General features: G+C 32.5%; 1 protein-coding gene across 1 annotated transcript; it reads left to right on the top strand.

Moving 5' to 3' along the window:
* Positions 1-1,166: 1,166 nt before the first annotated feature.
* Positions 1,167-18,659, top strand: LOC130892399 (beta-glucuronidase-like). The gene is made up of 11 exons (XM_057797817.1): positions 1,167-1,362; positions 6,823-7,014; positions 9,200-9,363; positions 9,555-9,688; positions 11,588-11,778; positions 13,297-13,616; positions 15,198-15,341; positions 15,398-15,482; positions 15,548-15,724; positions 16,371-16,509; positions 18,480-18,659. Exons 1-11 carry the CDS (start codon positions 1,189-1,191, stop codon positions 18,635-18,637), a joined length of 1,878 nt encoding a protein of 625 aa, XP_057653800.1. The 5' UTR covers positions 1,167-1,188; the 3' UTR covers positions 18,638-18,659.
* The last annotated feature ends 84 nt before the right edge of the window (positions 18,660-18,743 follow it).

The following is an 18,743-nucleotide window of genomic DNA, read 5'->3' as shown; positions in this document are numbered from 1 at the left end:
ATTTCGATGAATAACTATTATTGTTGATTAAAGATAATGAGCATTAGATTTGTTGCTATATTACGTGATAAAGATACTTAATAACGAGGCTATAATAGGGTACAAGTCAGGGTACAATTTTTGTACGTATTTTTCTGAACACTTTTATTCACATATTATGTGAATTAGTACTCGTATAACTGAATATGTAATTAAATGAAATTGATGATGTTGATAAATTAACTATGTTCATAAGAAAGGTAACTGGAGATATACATTTCTAAAAAAGTAATAAAATACAATTTGTTGCATTTCCCTTTAATTTTAAGGTGCGCAAGCAAATTCAATATTTTTAATACAATATCTGAGAATAATATAGATATATCTATTTTTTAATCATTCTTTTAAAACTTGATAACAAAAGTTAAAATGTATTAGGCAAATGGATATTAAAATTATTCTTCTTTAATGAAAATACTAATTTGCACATGGTAATTATTTTATAATCTGTAGAAGGATGAAACAAAATTTATTTGTATCTCAAAACGGCTCGAGAAAAGCCGCGAATAACAGCTTGTGGTTTCTATAAAAGTACTAGATAAAAGGATCAAGTTTTTGATATTTTTGAAAAAGTAGTTAAGCCAATTTTGAAAGTATCCCTCTATCTCAAGTGCCTAGCACTCTTAAAGGGTTGACGTACTTAATAGAAAGTCAGTCTACTGACTGGGACCTCAAAGACTTGTATGAAGCGATTTCAGATATGGTTGGAATCTATAGATCTATAAAAAGTTGTACGTTTTAAACTTGACAATTGAGTTTATTAGTTACTCAAAAACAAACATGAGCTACTACAGAATGGATTTAGCGAACATAAAATAAAATAAGATGTTTTGATATTTTGATATTTTCACTTATAAATTTACTCCGAAAATTGAATGCGACACTTAGAAAAAGATCAAAATCTCGTTGGGGCTTAAGAACCTCAAGAGCTGATTAGTGATCTACCTGACCTCGGATTATAGTTTCCAAAAAGCCTTTCATGTAGTTTTCTATGTCCCCTGTGAAGTATTTCTAATATACATTTAATTTTTATCAATTATTTTTTCAAGTAAAAAGTAGATAAACATTCAAAAGATCTTATCTTATCAAACAAAAATCTATATAAATCTATAATGTGAGAGAGCGGTGCAATCATTATTAATCTGAAAGATGAGATCGATTGTGTCGATAGTACCAATATTTATTCTAATATTTCTATCATATGTTAATGGTGGAATTCTTTATCCAAAAGTATCGAAAACAAGGGAGCTGCAATCTTTGGATGGACTCTGGTTATTTTCTTTAAATACCAATGGAAGTTTTAGTGAAAGTACTGGATTATCGGTAAGTAATCAATATTTTGCTTTTTAGCATAAAAACCCAAGCGTTAAAGTAAGAGGGAAATAAGTACTCTAGATAAATGAAAAATAAAACTCTTTCCACCATTCCATTACACTCTATAAACTTAAAATATATTCCAAAGAATAAGAAATAAAAATGATATTAATCAGCTACATCATGGTCGGTATAAAAGCATTAGTTTTCAGCGTCATCAGCGAAGATCTCAACTATTAGTGTGTATTATGAGTTTTGACAAATGCCTACAACTATTTTATCAATGAAAATATCCTTAGAAGTAATCAACAAAAATGCCACGACATGCTACTTATCTGAAAAATATGCCAATATGTACAGTGTAGCTCCAAGCTGCATAATAAAGCAAACATAAGTTTCTTTTTAATGCGACACCTTGTATATTTCCTTATTTGTAAAAGATTTTTCCTATAAGGTTTTATCAAATCAAACATGACATTTGAAAAGATATAAGTTTTTTATATCGAAATCCTAATGAAATAATGTGAAAGATTCCTGGATCACTTCGAACGAGACAAGGGATACATATAAACACTAAATAACTTTTACCACCAAAAAAAAGTAATATGATGAACTGCTTACATTTAATAAAATAACTATCATACCCACACGACATCAGTCAAAACTGAGTACCATACTTAATTACATCAAAAATTTACTCAGTTGAGATATTTGATTCAGTACTTTGAGCGTTGAGCTTTAATAAAATGCATCACACATAGTTTAAATTTCCTACTAAATTAGCTGACATGCCCAATTTATAACAGAAGCCAGAAAGTTAATTTATTTTTAAGACAGTCGTTCTAAAAGCATTTCTTTTTCAATTCCCATGACACGACTCCTATTATCACAAAGCATATAAGGATGGTCCCAGAAGTACCTGGCCCAATAAAAAAAAACACAAAAATTTTGTAGAAAATATATTTTCTAACGTAATCTTCTTCTAGTTCCATAAAATTTTCCCTGCGATATTCAATAAGTTTATAATAACAATCGTCAAGCTCCTCAAAATAGCCATTAACTGCCGACATCACCTCTTCATTGTTAGAAAATCTTTGATCGCCAAGCCTGGAAACAGAAAATCATCAGGCAAATAAGGCAAATAAGACAAATTAATTCATCATCATCCCAAAAAACCTGACGCCATGACCTTGCCTGCAGATGGAACGATCTTTGCTTTCTTTGGATCTGGTTCTCCCTTTTCAGTCTATTGTTTTGATTGTTCTTTTGTTTCGGGTGTGAGGTGATGGACCCACATGTCATCCATGGTTATGAAACGGCGCCAAATGTCGGCTTTATTTCTGTGAAACATTGCCAAACACTTGATGGAAACATCTTTACGAGCGAACGCAGCACCCATCTTGCACACAGCTATCTCATGTCCGAATTTTCGATGTACCGCACTTTTTGAAATGGTTACTATATCTACTAGCTCGCGTACTTTCAGTCGACGATCATCCAGTACTGATTTGTGGATTTTCTTCAACATTTCTGGAGTCATCACCTCATATGGTCGACACTGCGATGCTGGCCTTTACAGACGCTACCCAATATTTTACTGTTAATAACGAAGAAGCAGTCTCACCCAGAGTAGAATCTAGTGCAGTTTTTATATTATTATATTTTAAAATAAAAGTATTCTATCACATAAGGATGACCAATTTTTTCCACAAATTCACTGAAAACTTCCACAATTGATGGCTGCCAAATAAATACTAAACAACGTGGCGTCTTCTTATTTGAAACATTTGTTGTAAGGGTTGTGTACTTTTTAATACAGTTATATTTTTCAAGCAACTACTGCCGTCTCTAGGTCAAGCCAGGTACTTCAGGGGCTAGGGGCCATCCTCGTACTTCAGATCTCAATCAATCTAAATAATGGAATTCCATTGGTTCGAAGACCAATTTGTGTTCATTCCCAACCCCAGTATATTTTATTTCTGAATCTTTGTCACTAACATTATTTTTGGCCTATAATCACCTCTCTTATTTCTTCAGATACAGCTTAACCACGTTTCATTTTAATATGAGTGACTAGCAACATCAATGTATCGAAATCAAATTGAAATAGTCTTCTTAGTAACATCAGATATTATTTGTTTTACAAATCCTATGTTCACTGTCTCCCACAAGTCGATAAACAAATTATTTCAAATTAAGTTGCCTCTTCTATTTTATTTTGATAAATATTAAGCAATTTGTCAATAAGCCGGTTGGAACATAGAAAAAAAAAAATAAAAAAAGTCGTGGCAATCTCGGCGCTCGAGACTATAGCGCATTTTTTATCGTTAGCAATCAGTAAATATTGACAAAAATCTCAATTTATGAAAAAAATGTTCCAGAAAAAAAGAAATAAGTAATATATCAACTATTTCATGTATTTAATAATTTTGTTCTCATTATTTCCCATAGTAATTGGTATATGAAAAAAAAATATGATTCATTAATAAAAATTTCGTAAGCACTTAATTTTGCAAAAGCTTTGTTGTAACTTCTCATAAAATACTAAATCGATGAGATATATTGCTTTCAAAAAATTTTCAAATTCGGTGGTTGTTGAGAGATTTAGATTAAAATTTCCACAAAGTATGACATAATCGTGATTTAACAAATTTTCATGTTGATCTATAGCAAGTTTAAATGGAATTTTATATGGAAAAAATCACATTTCAGTGAATAGTAATGCCTGAAATTTCTTTCGTTTCGGTCCATCTACAGTTATATAGGAATTGAATGAAAAGAACCCGAGCTGGCTACATGCTTCTTGTGAGACGAATAGCTGCTACAGGCGGACGGAGGGACAAAAATCACCAGTAATAGAGAATTTTTCAAAAAATTCGCTTTAAAATAAACTTACAAGTATCATGTTTTGGAGAGTTGTCCAAATATACCGAGGCGTAACCTGTAAGTGTATTGGTTACGGTATGAGTCTTATCCCAAATACTATTCTGTGCATAGTTTCAGTACAAAATATGAGCTTTCAGTTATTAACACAATAAACTAAGTGATCTATTGAATACATCTCCATGGAGCTGTTCACAACTGTCGATCTCCACATTATTCTATAAGACTTTTCGAGAATCTGAGTATTGGACCTTCTATCTATAAGTCCTAACTTGTCACTATGAGATTTTATATTTTTTTTGTTTGTAAAATCACAACCAAAAGGACAAAAGCTTGTTTTGGAAGAGGAGTTATTCCCAGCCTAGAAATATTGTGTGACTCTATTGATACGGAGAATTAGGAACATCAGTTTGAAAGGTTGAGGTATTACAACCATCATTAGTGTTCACATTTCAAAATCATTCACAATCTTATCGGGTGCTACAGAATGGTGTGCATCATGAAGTTTCATTTTTTAAATATAATTTATTGCATATTTGCAATCAGCTGACTCCCGCATTACAATAATATAGGGTTGTGATACGAGGATGTATCGATATTTAGTTAGCCTAGACCAAACGTAAACAAAATATTGCGTTACCATAGCAACGAACAATAACTTAGTAGAAGTGTCAGTGTAAAGTTTGACGTCAAAGAAGTAAACCAGAGTAACGCAATAAATTAAAAGAAAAAAGATGTCCACCGAAATTGTGCAAATCGAAAAATTGGAATATGCAGCCATCATCATCAAGTACCTGTATTTAAAAGGGTTAAGAGGTAAGCAGATATGCTTAATACCCTTGGTGATCAATGTCCTTCGTAAGCGACATGACATGATTTTATCAGACCGTCGAATTGGGCTAAAACGGATATCTGAAGCACTGAATATTTCATACGAACGCGTTCATTATATAGTTCACGTCAATTTGGACATGAAAAAGTTGTTGCAAAATGGATCCCCAAATGTTTGAATGTTTGACCAAAAGCTTTCGAGGGTAGAAGCATCGCGTTCGATCTGTGCTCGATTTGAAAACGATGTAGACTTCTTAAACCGAATTGTTACTATGGATAAGACTTGGGTACATTTCTACGATTCAAAAACAAAGCAACAATCGATGGAATGATACTCTGATTCTCCAAGACCTAAGAAGTTTCGTGTCCAAAAATCTGCTGGAAAAGTTCTCGCTTCAGTTTTTTGGGATTGCCATGGATTGTAATCATGATTGATTTTTTGGATAAGGGTAAAACAATAACTGAAGATTACTATTCGATATTACTGACCACTCTACGGGAAAAAATTAAAGAGAAAAGACGCGGAAAGCTATCCAAAGGTGTTTAGTTTTTGCAGGACAACGCCTCTGTACACAAATCTCATGTTGTCATGTAAAACATTCGTGATTACTACTACCAAGTACCAAATTCTTGAGATATTTTGATTTTTCTGTGTAAAACATTGATTTTATATCTATATGTAATCATTTAACAATTAATTGGAAGTTGGCAATGATAATTGAAAGGATTACTCACTTTACTTCTATAGAAACATTCCGAAATTCATTACGTATTCTCTTCATCATGTTATCCCTTGTTGTTGGAGGTATTTTGTACTTTTCATTCCGAATGTGATCCCAGAAAAATGATTCCATTTTATTGAAATCTGGTGACCTAGGTGGCTGCTGTACTGTTCCATTTCTTCCGATTCATCTTCCAGGAAATAGTTCATTCAGTTCACCATCAATTAATCGATTAGAGTGAGCAGGCGTACTACCATGCAAAAACCGCATCCTATGACATGTACAAAGTGGGACCTCTTCCAATAAAAGAGGTAATCGGTTTACTAAAATCTAAATACATCTCAGCGTTTAAATGTTCCTCAAAAAATATGATCCTACTACTTATTCACCAAAAATACTAATGAATTGTTAAAAGATAAGATATATAGGGTGATTCATTCGAAAAAACCGAGAAAATAATTTATCAATATTTTGATTCAATCAATATTTAGAAAATAAATAATTTTGTAGAATTTTTACTTCTATTCAAATGCTTTGGCCCCAACAGATCGTCATTCTTGAATTTCTCTTATATTCTACTTGGTATCGAACTAGTTACGGTTTTTATGGATAATTGGTTATTAGTTTTTAAATACCCCGTAGAATACATCACAACCCAATAGTATTGTAATGGGAAAATCAAGCTTATTCCAAATATGCAATAAAATACATAAATTCATTTTAAAAAATGTAACTTTCATATAGCGCAGCATTCGAAAACGCCCTGTAATATTGTGATTAATTGATATCTCAAATGACTGAGAAGTTACTGAACTTTATCACACTAACCAATCGCTCTATATAGAAATATATATATTTTTTAATAAAATCGAGTTGTTCATTGATATAAGTCTAAAATCAAAATCGTTTATTGAAAGAAATAAATACAGATAAAAAACAGTAAATAACTACACAGTTATCGTCTTGTTTATTATGAATGAATTCAATAGAAATATGGAGAGTTTTGTTCAAAAATTTGCATTATTTTTCACAGGGAACGACGACTGATAAAGACATTCATTTAATGCCAGTGCCAGCAAGCTTTAACGATATCCCAACTACTTTAGAGGTGCGTGATCATTTGGGACCAGTTGTCTATGAAAGAGAATTTCTAGTACCTGCTAATTGGAAAGAAAATAAAAGAGTTTGGCTACGATTTGGATCGGTTTGCTACTCAGCACAAGTTGTGAGTATAAATATACGACCAATAGACTAGTAAAAATATTTTGTCGCTTAAAACTCGTATCTACTAGCTCCCATTTACACGACGACCTTATGCTTAAGTAGGTACAAAGCTTAATTTGTAAAATGAGGTACTTAATTTTAAGCTGTTGCAATTTGTCTAATTTCACTTTGATTGTCAGACGTGCAAATCGAGAACGGAGACCGCATTATAAGTGGATGAGATAGTATAGAATGGTATGTAAATTCATTCCGAACGGAAAGTCGTTATTGTCAGTGAAAAATACTATATATTACATTTTTAAAACTCATGACTAAAAGTTGGGATGGATTAGTTTCCCTTTGCTCTACAGGGTGTTTCAACAAAAGGTGATCCCTTCTTGAGGATAGATTGAAAACTGAAAAATATTTAGTGTTTGCTCGGTAAAAAATTTTCGTAACGCCATCCGTATTCAAGATAAAGGGTGTTGAAGAAAAAAAATACACATAACTACATACCTACATACATAACTTTTATAATATTAGATTTATTAAGCAGAATTTCAAGTAAACTTAAACATCATTTAATTTTACACCAAAAAGGTACTCTTGATATAACTCGATACTGTGTACAGATTTCAAAATATTTTGATTTGAAAATTATGAAGTAATAACCAATGCTGGTATAAAGTACATATTGATAAAGTTATCGATTATTTGTCACGTAAATGAGACCCCATCGATAAAACGGATGTATTTAAAAAAATTGGGTTTGATGGCTTCCGTTTCTTATAACGTTTCACAAAAATCCAGTTTAGGCAGAATGAGAACTTGTTTTTCCAAGTTAAAAAAGTATGGGCACTGAGCTATAAGAGGCCTTAGTATGAAACAAACTACAATTTGATGATTATGTATTGCGGTTCTGGGACTTAAACTGTTGTTTGTTTTATAATAAGGCCTCCAATTGCTCAGAGCTCATACTTATTTAACTTTGAAAAAAGATCCTATACTGATTAGACTGGATTATTGTGAAACCTTACAAGAAACGAAAGCCATCAGTCCCATTTTTTTAAATGTATCCGTTTTATCGATGGCGTCTCAGTAACGCAACAAAAAATAATAATAATAATTAATAACTTTATTAATACTTATTAGCATCAGTTATTACTTCAGAATTTTCAAATCAAAATATTCCGAAAACGGTACACAGTATGTAGTTCTATTGAAAGTACCTTTTGGAGTAAAATTAAATGATGTTTAAGTTGACTTGAAATTTTGTTTAATCAATCTAATATTGAAAAAGTTTTTGTCTATCCTAGAAGCAGGATAACATTTTTTTGGAACACCTTGTATAAGTATACAGATATCAAAGATTTTTGGATCGATATTAATTTACATATAATTATAATTTTATGAAATCTAGAAAGTTATAGCTAAAGTTACACTTGAAGGAGCAAAAATACTGTGAAACTGAAAAATCACAAACGATTCTGTCGCCTTCGGAAAAGTCCTATTGTTATAACAATTGATTTTTATTGTAATAGAATATAATTTCGAAGATTCTTTATTGCTTTACCCACAACTCGCTAATTGACATTTATATTCCATTTAACGATAACTTCCAACAAATAAAGCAACTGTAGATTATAAAATACTCATTTTCTTTCTTTGTGTCTCGTTCAAAAGAATTTTTCCATACATTATTTTCAAATTCCGATAACATGAAGTATATTTTCACTATTACACTTAACGCGAGCTAACAATTATATTTGGTTAGTTTTCTTTTCCAAATATTTACGAGGATGTATTGTTATCTAGTTAGCCTAGACCAGTGACGAGCAATAATTTATTAGAAGTGTCAGTGTAAAGTGTAAAGAGCTACGCAATAAATTAAAAGTAAATAGATGTCCACCGAAATTTTCCTTTTTTTGTGAGAATCTTTTTTGTTCTTAATTTTCATAAATGTTATTAACATATCTTTTTTAAAACTACTATAGAGAATTCTATTTAATATTATGGAATGATCAGATGTTTTATCTAAAACTAAATTTGGCGGAACTTATATTTGATAATTTCTAGTTTATTCATACGAAATCATATTCCTTGCTTTTGGTCTGTATTTATCTCGACATTTCCGACAAATCGTGAATTTCAAATTGCAACAACTACACTGAACCCGAATTTTATTTTAATATTTCAATACTATTCAGTACATTAATGGTGAACTGGTGACAACTCATTCAATTGGTCATTTACCATTCGCTATTGAAATAACCTCGTACCTTAATGATGAAGAGAATGTTTTGAGAGTAATTGTTGATACTACACTTGATAAAAGCAGTATTCCACAAGGTTCTATTTCCCATTTACCCAAGTGAGTATTTTTAATATAATTTTTGTGATTTTTAGTAATTTTATTTTTGTTAATTCCAGTTATTATAACCGAATTCTTCATCACATCAAAAACATTGAAAACCAGTGGTCTGATTCATGCTAATAAGATACACTAAATTTTTTTTGTTAAAGTGTAGCAAGCTTGTTCGATTAATTAAAGTACTATTTTAGTGGGAGGAGGTATCTATCATATACGTTCGATTTCTTCAACTATGGTGGTATTGATCGACCTGTCATTTTATACACAACACCACTCACCTATATCGACGATATTGATATAACAACTACAGTTCAAGGATCAACAGGTAATTGTATATCTGAATGAAGTAATGAATCTTATTAATAATTATATGATAACAAATCGAGTAACTTTCTCCTCCACAATTCTTACACATAGAGATAGTATAGATAATCGAACAATGTTTCTAAACAAAGTAAATATGAAACACTTCAATTATATTCTTATACAATGTTATCATTCTCTTCAAATTGTAGAGCAGCGAATATTTTTCATTTTATATTGTCACTGATTTTCGAAGCTTTAAATTACAATAACTTTGTTATAAAACATAATATTGTTGTTGGAATTTCAGGAAGGATATGTAACAAATGTCATGATATTTGGCCTAAGCAGCAACTAAAGGCCGATTCATAAACTTGACTTTCCGTTTGCCGTTACCTTTCGCGGGTAAAGTTTACCGTTTGATGTTCGTAACAAATTCTACACTATAAACTTGACGTTGCTGCCGTTAACCCAAGCGTTTTTTTTCTTTTTGACGTGTATATTGCTTTTTTATTTTTGTGATATTGTTGTGTTATTGTTTGTAATCCAGTGTTTATTGCATATGGAAAATAGCAAAGAGAAAACAAGCAAAGGCAAAAGACCACCATAAACAAACAAACTGAAAGAGAAATAACCTCAAAATCACGTGTCATATGTCAAAATAACGTGACAAACGGAAACGGATGTGAGTGGCTCATTTCTATTGCTACGAAAGTTGCTACGAACGGCCGACGAGAATGGATAAAATTCGTATATGTTGAGTCACCAACAGCAGACCGATCAGCAAATGGCATTTGTGAAGGGTCTTCTGCATTTCAATGTTTTTAATTTTGTAACAGCAAACGTAAATGGCAACAGCAAACGTAAATGGCAACGGCAAACGAAAAGTCGCGTTAATAAATCGGCCTTTAAATCGAACTCAAAATCAATTTGTGCTACAACAACCTCTGCTATGTCATTGTCCGCCCTCGAGCTTTTTTCAAAATATTCCCTTTGAATGTAGCAATATTGATTAGAAATTTTTCTTCGAGATTTCAGTATAGATATAATCAAATTTAAACTTAATACTTGATTAAGTCAGTCAAAATATATTCGTCAGACCATACATGCGGTCAATATTCTGCGATGAAATTTTGGTATTTTGAAACCCAGTTATAGCGATCTTTCTTTTTCTCCTGGATTTACATATCCTGAAACAAGCTTTCTAAAATCTTTTACGAGTAGTTTAAGTAAAAATTATTGACCACTTGGCAGTGATCTGAATATCTTTTTCTGTATGCCATGACCTAAAGCGTAAGCTTGCATGGTTTTCGCTAGTAGCAGGAGAAATAGGCAAATTTTATACTTCTAGTAGAGGCATGGGTTAGAAGAGGTCGTGAGTAAAGTCGAATATAGAGACGGATGACTGTCATGACTCACATCATTTCACCCTCCACTCTTACCCTTCTTTATTTTGATGAGAGGTGTAAGTATATTCTTGTTGACTTCCAACTTATTTGAATAAATTCAATGTATGCTTTAAGACGTCATTACATTATACTGATGTAATACGGTTTGGATTTTAATTAATAAACAAAGCCCTATATTTGATTATTGATTATTTAAGACTTCAAGAGTTTACTTTTTCATTACTGCGTTTTCTGTATAAATGAAGTTTACGAGCGTCTGGCTTAAGGTAATGTTTTCGTTTAAAAAATAAAATCAACGAATATCATAGATCAAACACATACCATAAAAACCTAATACTATCGCTCTCCAAAATTATGCTCAATTCTCAGTTCTAGAAAACTTCATCAGCCGCTACGTGCCAGATCTGGAGAACACTGTGGTTGCGCAGCAATCCAAAGTTCATTTTAAGTTGTGATGCTGGAAAAAATCAAACTTTATTCAACTTTTAGATAATCAAAATGTTTTATCGTAGGTATTGTGTCATATGAAATAAAAATTGAAGGAGATAATATTCCAGTTACTTACGAAGTGACAGTATTAGATAGGGATAAGAAAGAAGTAGCAAAGAATAGCGGAAGTAGTGGTGACATAAAAATAGCAAATGCGAACTTATGGTGGCCGTATCTAATGCACGATGATCCTGGTTACCTTTATACGCTCAAGGTGTGTATCCATATTTATAATTCATTCTATAAATGTAATGTCATATAAAATTTCTAGTTGTTAGAAGTTTCCCAAGTTTAATATAAAATAAGTTTGTTGACACAAAGCACCAAAATTCACAGATAATTCTAATAATTTAAAAAACATAATTCCAGCCGTTATGAATACTTTTGTGTTTCTCAAGATTGTTTTTATCATCATATCCATTCTTTTCTTTCACGAGAAATATGTTCCAATAAGATTAAGTGACATCAAAAAAGTGACAAAAACCGATATTTTCACACAATTCGTTCAATGTATGGCCTGCCATGATCATGTTTTACTTTTGTGCCTATGTCCTGTATTCGTCGCTGAATATTATTCTTCCCGAATCTTCATTTTCCAAAAAACATATCCCCTAGCAAAATCTATGTTTTCTTTGCTCTGTGGTTGATAATGGGATTGGTGTACGGATCAGATGACAAGTATTATCCGAATATTATTTATTATTATTATTACAATGTTATAAAAATGCAAAAATGCGTTTTGTAGAAAAGTACTGGTAACAAAGTATTGTCTCAGTGCATGAAGTACCAAAACTTTTTGAGTTACTCCCAGGGACATAAATTTGAAGGTTTATTGTGCCCTCGACTCGGGTTTCACGCTTCTAGAAGTGCAAGGACCAGAAACGGAGATGAAAAATCTATTTACCTTTCGGCAAACATCGCCTCTGTCCAAAATTTATCGAGACCGCTGTCAAACGAACCCACTCAACCAAAGTCGTCTAAAAGCAGACAAAAGTACCTTATTTCCCTGTTTCAAGGAAAATATAACATCATTTGTTCACAATTTGTGATATTTACTGGTGGTATTTTTTATTGATGTATTTTTATATACCTAATTAGGTATTTGTTTTTTGGTCTAATATCACTTTGTCTCCCCATTGGTGCAGCCACTCCGTTTTTGTCCGCCTATATCAGTTGAAGAATATGTCATGTTTTTTGTTTTAATCTTTTTGTCTGTTTGTATCTGTATGTTTATTGTGTGGATTTAGGTATTAGGTGTTTCTTTGTCGAATTCATCTATATTAATCGTTAATGTATGTCTTCTAATGTGGCGTCTTCTAGTTAAGTTCTTCTTACCATCTTGAGGATGGTGAAAGTCTTGCGTTCTATGTCAGTTTTTCACCATTTTGTTATATGTGTTATTTTATCGTCCTAATATAAGTGTGCTAGTTTTTTTAGTTAGTCAACGGCTCTTATACCCGCGTTTAATTAGCTTGACTTGTTTATGTCATTTGTAGAAATATAATGTGCTATTGTCTCGAGATTTTTTTCACTTCAATTGTTATTCATTGTTTGTCATTTAAAAGTTTTTAAAGCGTATATCGTTTAGTATATTGTCGCTGTTACGCTAGTTTGTTAATGAGAACTACTATGTAAATGTACTCAATGTTCAAATAATAATTAGGACCAGATTATTTGAAACCTGTAACAGATTTTCCTCCACTATGATTATAATTTTTTTATTTGTTCTAAGGTTGAATTGATTGGAAAAGATAACACACCAATAGATTCCTATTCAGAGAATTTCGGTATAAGACAATTGGCTTGGAACAGTAGCACTTTCACCATAAACGATAAGCCCATATACTTTAGAGGATTTGGAAGGCATGAAGATTCGGATATCCGTGGGAAAGGTTTGGATCTACCATTAGTGATAAGAGATCACAACTTAATCAGATGGATTGGGGCAAATGCTTACAGAACTTCTCATTATCCTTATGCCGAAGAAATCATGGATATGGCAGATAGATTGGGAATAATGATTTTGGACGAAGTACCCGCCGTTAATACAGAGTAAGTTTCTTAATGTTTTACTATGTGGGTTTTCAGATTTACATAAAGTGCTTGATTCATAGCAATAAGAAGCAAATAAGAAGAAATGCTCAATAAACACAAAGTAGATTTTATATTCGATATATTCCAAGTTTTTCCAATATAAACGAACGAATTATGTCTGTGCTTGTATATGGTTGGATTGATTGAGCCGGTCTATTTAACACACTTATATTGGCTTGATATGTAGATGTGTGCTTTGTGACATTAACCAAGAGACCGGCTCCGACATGTGCTCTACTTGATTCCATAATTCCGATGATCTGGAATAGAAATCAAACTCAGATCTTTTGGTTACGCTCTAGAAGGTTTACCAGTTAAGTTATCCTAGAGACACGTACCGCAATAATATTTCAGTCACCTACATAAGAGACCCACCGAGAAACATTACCATCCATCTTACCTTAGAGGCCCATTTCGAACTTATCAAGAAAATGGGCACAGAGAAGAAACATGAAAAAGGAAGTTCTACTCATTGAAAAATTTTATTAATCGAAAGATTAATTCGAATAGTTCCAGTACCGGCAACGATACTCATATTTATTTATTACAAAACGCAAAGTTAGCTTAAAAATGTCATACACAGCACCCCATGTTTTCATAATAGTGACATGAAATCAGTATTTTTATTTTTATTCCGAGGCATTTGTTTTAACTTTCCATATTCCAGTTTCCCTTCAGAGTTTATTTTAGCTCCCTGTACTCGTGAGAGAACGCATTTAAAAGGGTATTTGGACAAGCTCACACGAGTGATTATTATTTTAAAACTGGACACACTGAGTTTAAATCAAGATTCTGTGGAATTACTAATAAACATAATGTTATTTCCAATACTACAGTTGTTTTCGTAACACGTCATGGTAGTGGCATCCTTCTGCTTGCTCAGGAAATATTATTATGTTAGCAGCGATTAAGAATTATTAACATTATTAAGAAACTCGTTGTTGCTCGTGTAATGGTTGGGAGGAATTTGGATTTCATATATCAACGTGTATTTCAGGCTTTTCTCCAGCTCTTTCTCTGTGATGCTGTGAAATTGTTTTCTCTCTTGGTTTTCAGCATTAAGTTTAACTGTATTCAGCTCAAATTTGAACAGTAAGAGTGGTAGCAGTGAAATTTATAAGGATATCTCTGAATACTCCTTTTTTGACAACGGAAATAAATATTTTACATCCCCCTGTATAATATATTATGTTATACCTCTGTATAATATATTGAAAGAGTATTTGCCTCTCGTGAGGGTCAGCTAACTCCTGACTCATGCCGTCTGCTCTTTCGCTCACCTTTGACTCAAGTTCGTTGACTGTTTCGCTCAAGTGCCTCCTCACAGTGCAAACACCATGACAACATAGAGAAAGTTTATCGTAAATAAGAACGAACTAAGTGTAGAAGGGGAGGTGAAACCTTTTTGTTAAGAATCGAATATAACTCAGTGATGTGATGGATGGCATTAGACCGTGTTTTTGGATCAGGGTTGATCTACTAAAGTTTCATCTGTGTTGCCTTTTCTTACTATTTAAAATGCATGACCGGTTTTTTCAGGAATTACAACGATGAGTTACTTGAGAACCACAAAAGATCGTTGACGGAATTGTACCACAGAGATAAAAATCGACCAAGCGTTGTAGTTTGGTCTATCGCAAACGAGCCCAGAACCCAAGTAACAGAATCTGAAGATTATTATCGGTATGTGCCACTTGTATTTGTTCTTCAAGTTTATAATATTAACTATTCATTTTTAGACACATTTCTGCTCATATCAAATCATTTGATCAAAGTAGACCAATAACTATTGCTAATTTATATGGATACGATGTGGACCACGCCGTAAGTAAACTAAAGTATAGAAAGTGCTTAACGTGTAATTAATGAAATGGGTCTTTAATATTTAGGGACAATTTTTGGATATCATTGCGGTTAATAAATATGCTGCCTGGTACGAATATCCTGGACAGTTAGATGTTATTACTTCAACGGTTATTTCCCAACTAAAAGGTTGGCACAGCAAACATAATAAACCCATTTTTATGACAGAGTATGGCGCTGATACTTTAGAAGGTTATCACATGGTAAGATTAATTTTTTTTATTATCATTTGAAATTTTTCCCAAAAAAAATCAGAATCTTTTATATTTATAGTTGTTTAACCTTATTTTATAGTGAGAAGTTAAAATATGTCTTAGATTGGTTAGTTTTCTTTCTGCTGAATCACGAAATCATTGAAACAGTTATTTCCACAAACTCATTGATAAGTCCGTGAAAAGTTGTGAATGATTCTGTAGAGAATCTAAAAACTTTTAAAAGAAATATAACTGGATCACCATTGGAAGTTCAACTTATGGGAATATTTAAAACAATTTACAGAAAGAAAAATATATGAAGCAGCAATCACTTCTAAAAAAATTAAGGAGAACCACCAACGTTTAAGTTTGACTTATCAAAGACTGAGAAACAATTCAGAAAAAGCTCATCAAATAGTAGTTGAGGAGTACCATTGTACTGTAAAATAGTTTCAAGCTTAAAGCATACAGATATAAGAGACGCAGGATTTATTTCGTCGAATAATAATAAACTTAAGGTTTAGTTTTACAAAAACCTTTACATAAGAAACCTACAAGACGGGCTTGAGTGTTAGCGTATTAAGATTAGAACTAGTATCAAAAGATCTAAGCACTGTATCATACTGAACGTTCTTTAGTTTTTTATTTGTTTCAGTTGCCAACATATATGTGGTCGGAAGAGTTCCAAGTTAAACTTATGTCTGAATATTTTAAGGCATTCGATCAAGCGAGGAATGAGGGTTGGTTCATTGGAGAGATGATTTGGAATTTTGCTGATTTTAAAACGGCAAATGGTACGTTAATTAACAAATACATTTGAACTTATGTTATTATCGTTAAAACATGAGAAAATATGTATTAAAATATATGAAAATGGAAATTTTGACTAAAACTTTTATGCATACAGTTTAAATTGATTCAATTTTTATACTCATTACTATATTCCAACAATCTTTCACGTTTTCCCTTTCAACTACCACTAGACGTAAATTTCAATTAATTCCCACAACAATTGTAACATTCACCTAATGCCCATGATTGTCATATATAACGGAATTGTTCTCGATCGTGACGCGCCTTCCCGTCCAAATGATGTTGATGTATCAAAGCGAGCTGTCCTCTTTTTGCTACTCTACCCAATCAAATCCCTAGACAGCTCTCTAAGCAGATGACACTGCTATCGCCCCGAGGACCATCCAACTTACGATAGTCATACGAAGAATTCTTGAAACCATAAACCGAATCAACGACTGCTGTACAAGATCTTAGATCATCATGGCTGCGGAGAATACTCAAGCAGAGCTCTTCAAAAAACAAGAAAATACTAGAACATAGTGAACAGCTGAAGGAGGCCAAGAGAAAGACTGATAGAGCTCAATGAAAACCATCCAGGCTGGAATCGAAGAGCAAGCTCCACCTGCTTACCCCAATCATGTTTCACGCATAAACATCGTGTAGATATCCCGCCAAAAGTAATCTCAAAAAACTTCTATTCCAGTAGAGCATTAAACTGGGGCAAGCATTTAACGCGTCTTGGCACATCAAGAACCTACAGATCTACCATGACTACGCCAGACAGCCAATGCCAAGAAAATGCTTGACTACTACTACTACCATAAAAAAGAAGTAAGAAGAGAAACTACCTATTAGAGAACGTACCAATTCGAAAACACACTAAGCGAGAACGTCAAAAAAAAGGTTATCGTGTAGAGCGAATAAACAAACCCATCAGATGAGTTAGGTTATAGGAAGCTCTTTCCGGAATACATCGTTCCTTTAGAGGTGAATTCTGGAAGTGGTGGATTTGAATTAGTGTGTGAGGTTTCCTCAAACCGTAGCGCCAATTTAAATAATGGCGACGAAACAAGTAACTGTTTACAATCCCGAAACTGAGTTGAATAATGAATTAACTTTTAATCCAGTTCCTACAAAACAATGATTCCAAGCTTTACATGTCCACTAAGCCGTTATATTGTAAACCTACAGCGCCCAATGGAATGGAAATTCAAATTATGGTTTTGAGCGAGTAGAATGTAATTAAATAAATCTTATTCTCTTCAATACAGGAAATATGACAGTATGGTTATCGATACTTGGTATTTGGAAGAGTTGTAGTTAAAGACTGCATTTTTATTTTATGCTCTCATGTTTAAAAAAATACAATGGAAAGAATGAAAACATAAAAGTTATTCGTTTAATTGCTCTAAAAGATACACTAGTTTTTTCTTTGATAGTAATATATAGTCTGATAGTCTCTGAAAGTAAATGTAAATTTGGAAATATTACTACATTTTCTTCTATACAAGATGTAATAAAAAATACGATGAATGAATCTTTTTAGCAGCAATTGCTGCGTTATATGATTCAGTTAACGATGGGGAACTATTCCAGACCTAAGAAAAGAAAAGATCAGAGAATTAAGACAACGATTTTGTTAACATCTTGTCCGTGTCAAAAGTTAGTTTTGATTCGTTGATTGTTACCTACTGAAAATTTTCTGTTTCTGTCTGTCCCTATTCTGACAGAAAAAAAGAAACGTCTTGACACGTCTTCCACGGCCCATGACAAAGCAGCTGAAAATCGTTGTGAAAAAACCTTCCTATCAGGTATTCAATCGTAGTTCAAGTGTATTACTACTCAAGAGTAATACTTTGAAGGATATTCCTCAATTCCTAGTTCACAATACATTGCATTTTTTATCGCATCTCGTATACATGAAAATTAGTCAAAAATATTTATTTATAAATTCATTTTGTATTTTAAGATATAAGAAGAGTGGGAGGAAACAAAAAAGGAATCTTCACAAGACAACGTCAACCGAAAAACAGTGCACATTTCTTAAGGAAGAGGTATTGGTCCCTTGCTAACAAGTTAAATAATGTTGACATGCCGACAGATCTTGATGAATATGTGATTGAATAAAACTGATAAAATTCATTGAAAATAGTATTTTTTCCTAGTTAAAAACAAATTGTCTTACTAATGCATTTTCGTTTGCATCCTCCTCTAGATTTTTTATATAAAGATA

This window comes from Diorhabda carinulata, chromosome 4 (assembly GCF_026250575.1).
Source record: "Diorhabda carinulata isolate Delta chromosome 4, icDioCari1.1, whole genome shotgun sequence".
Lineage (NCBI taxonomy): Eukaryota > Metazoa > Arthropoda > Insecta > Coleoptera > Chrysomelidae > Diorhabda > Diorhabda carinulata.
The sequence above is the reverse complement of the archived record's forward strand: the minus strand, read 5'-3'. Positions and strand labels throughout refer to the sequence as shown.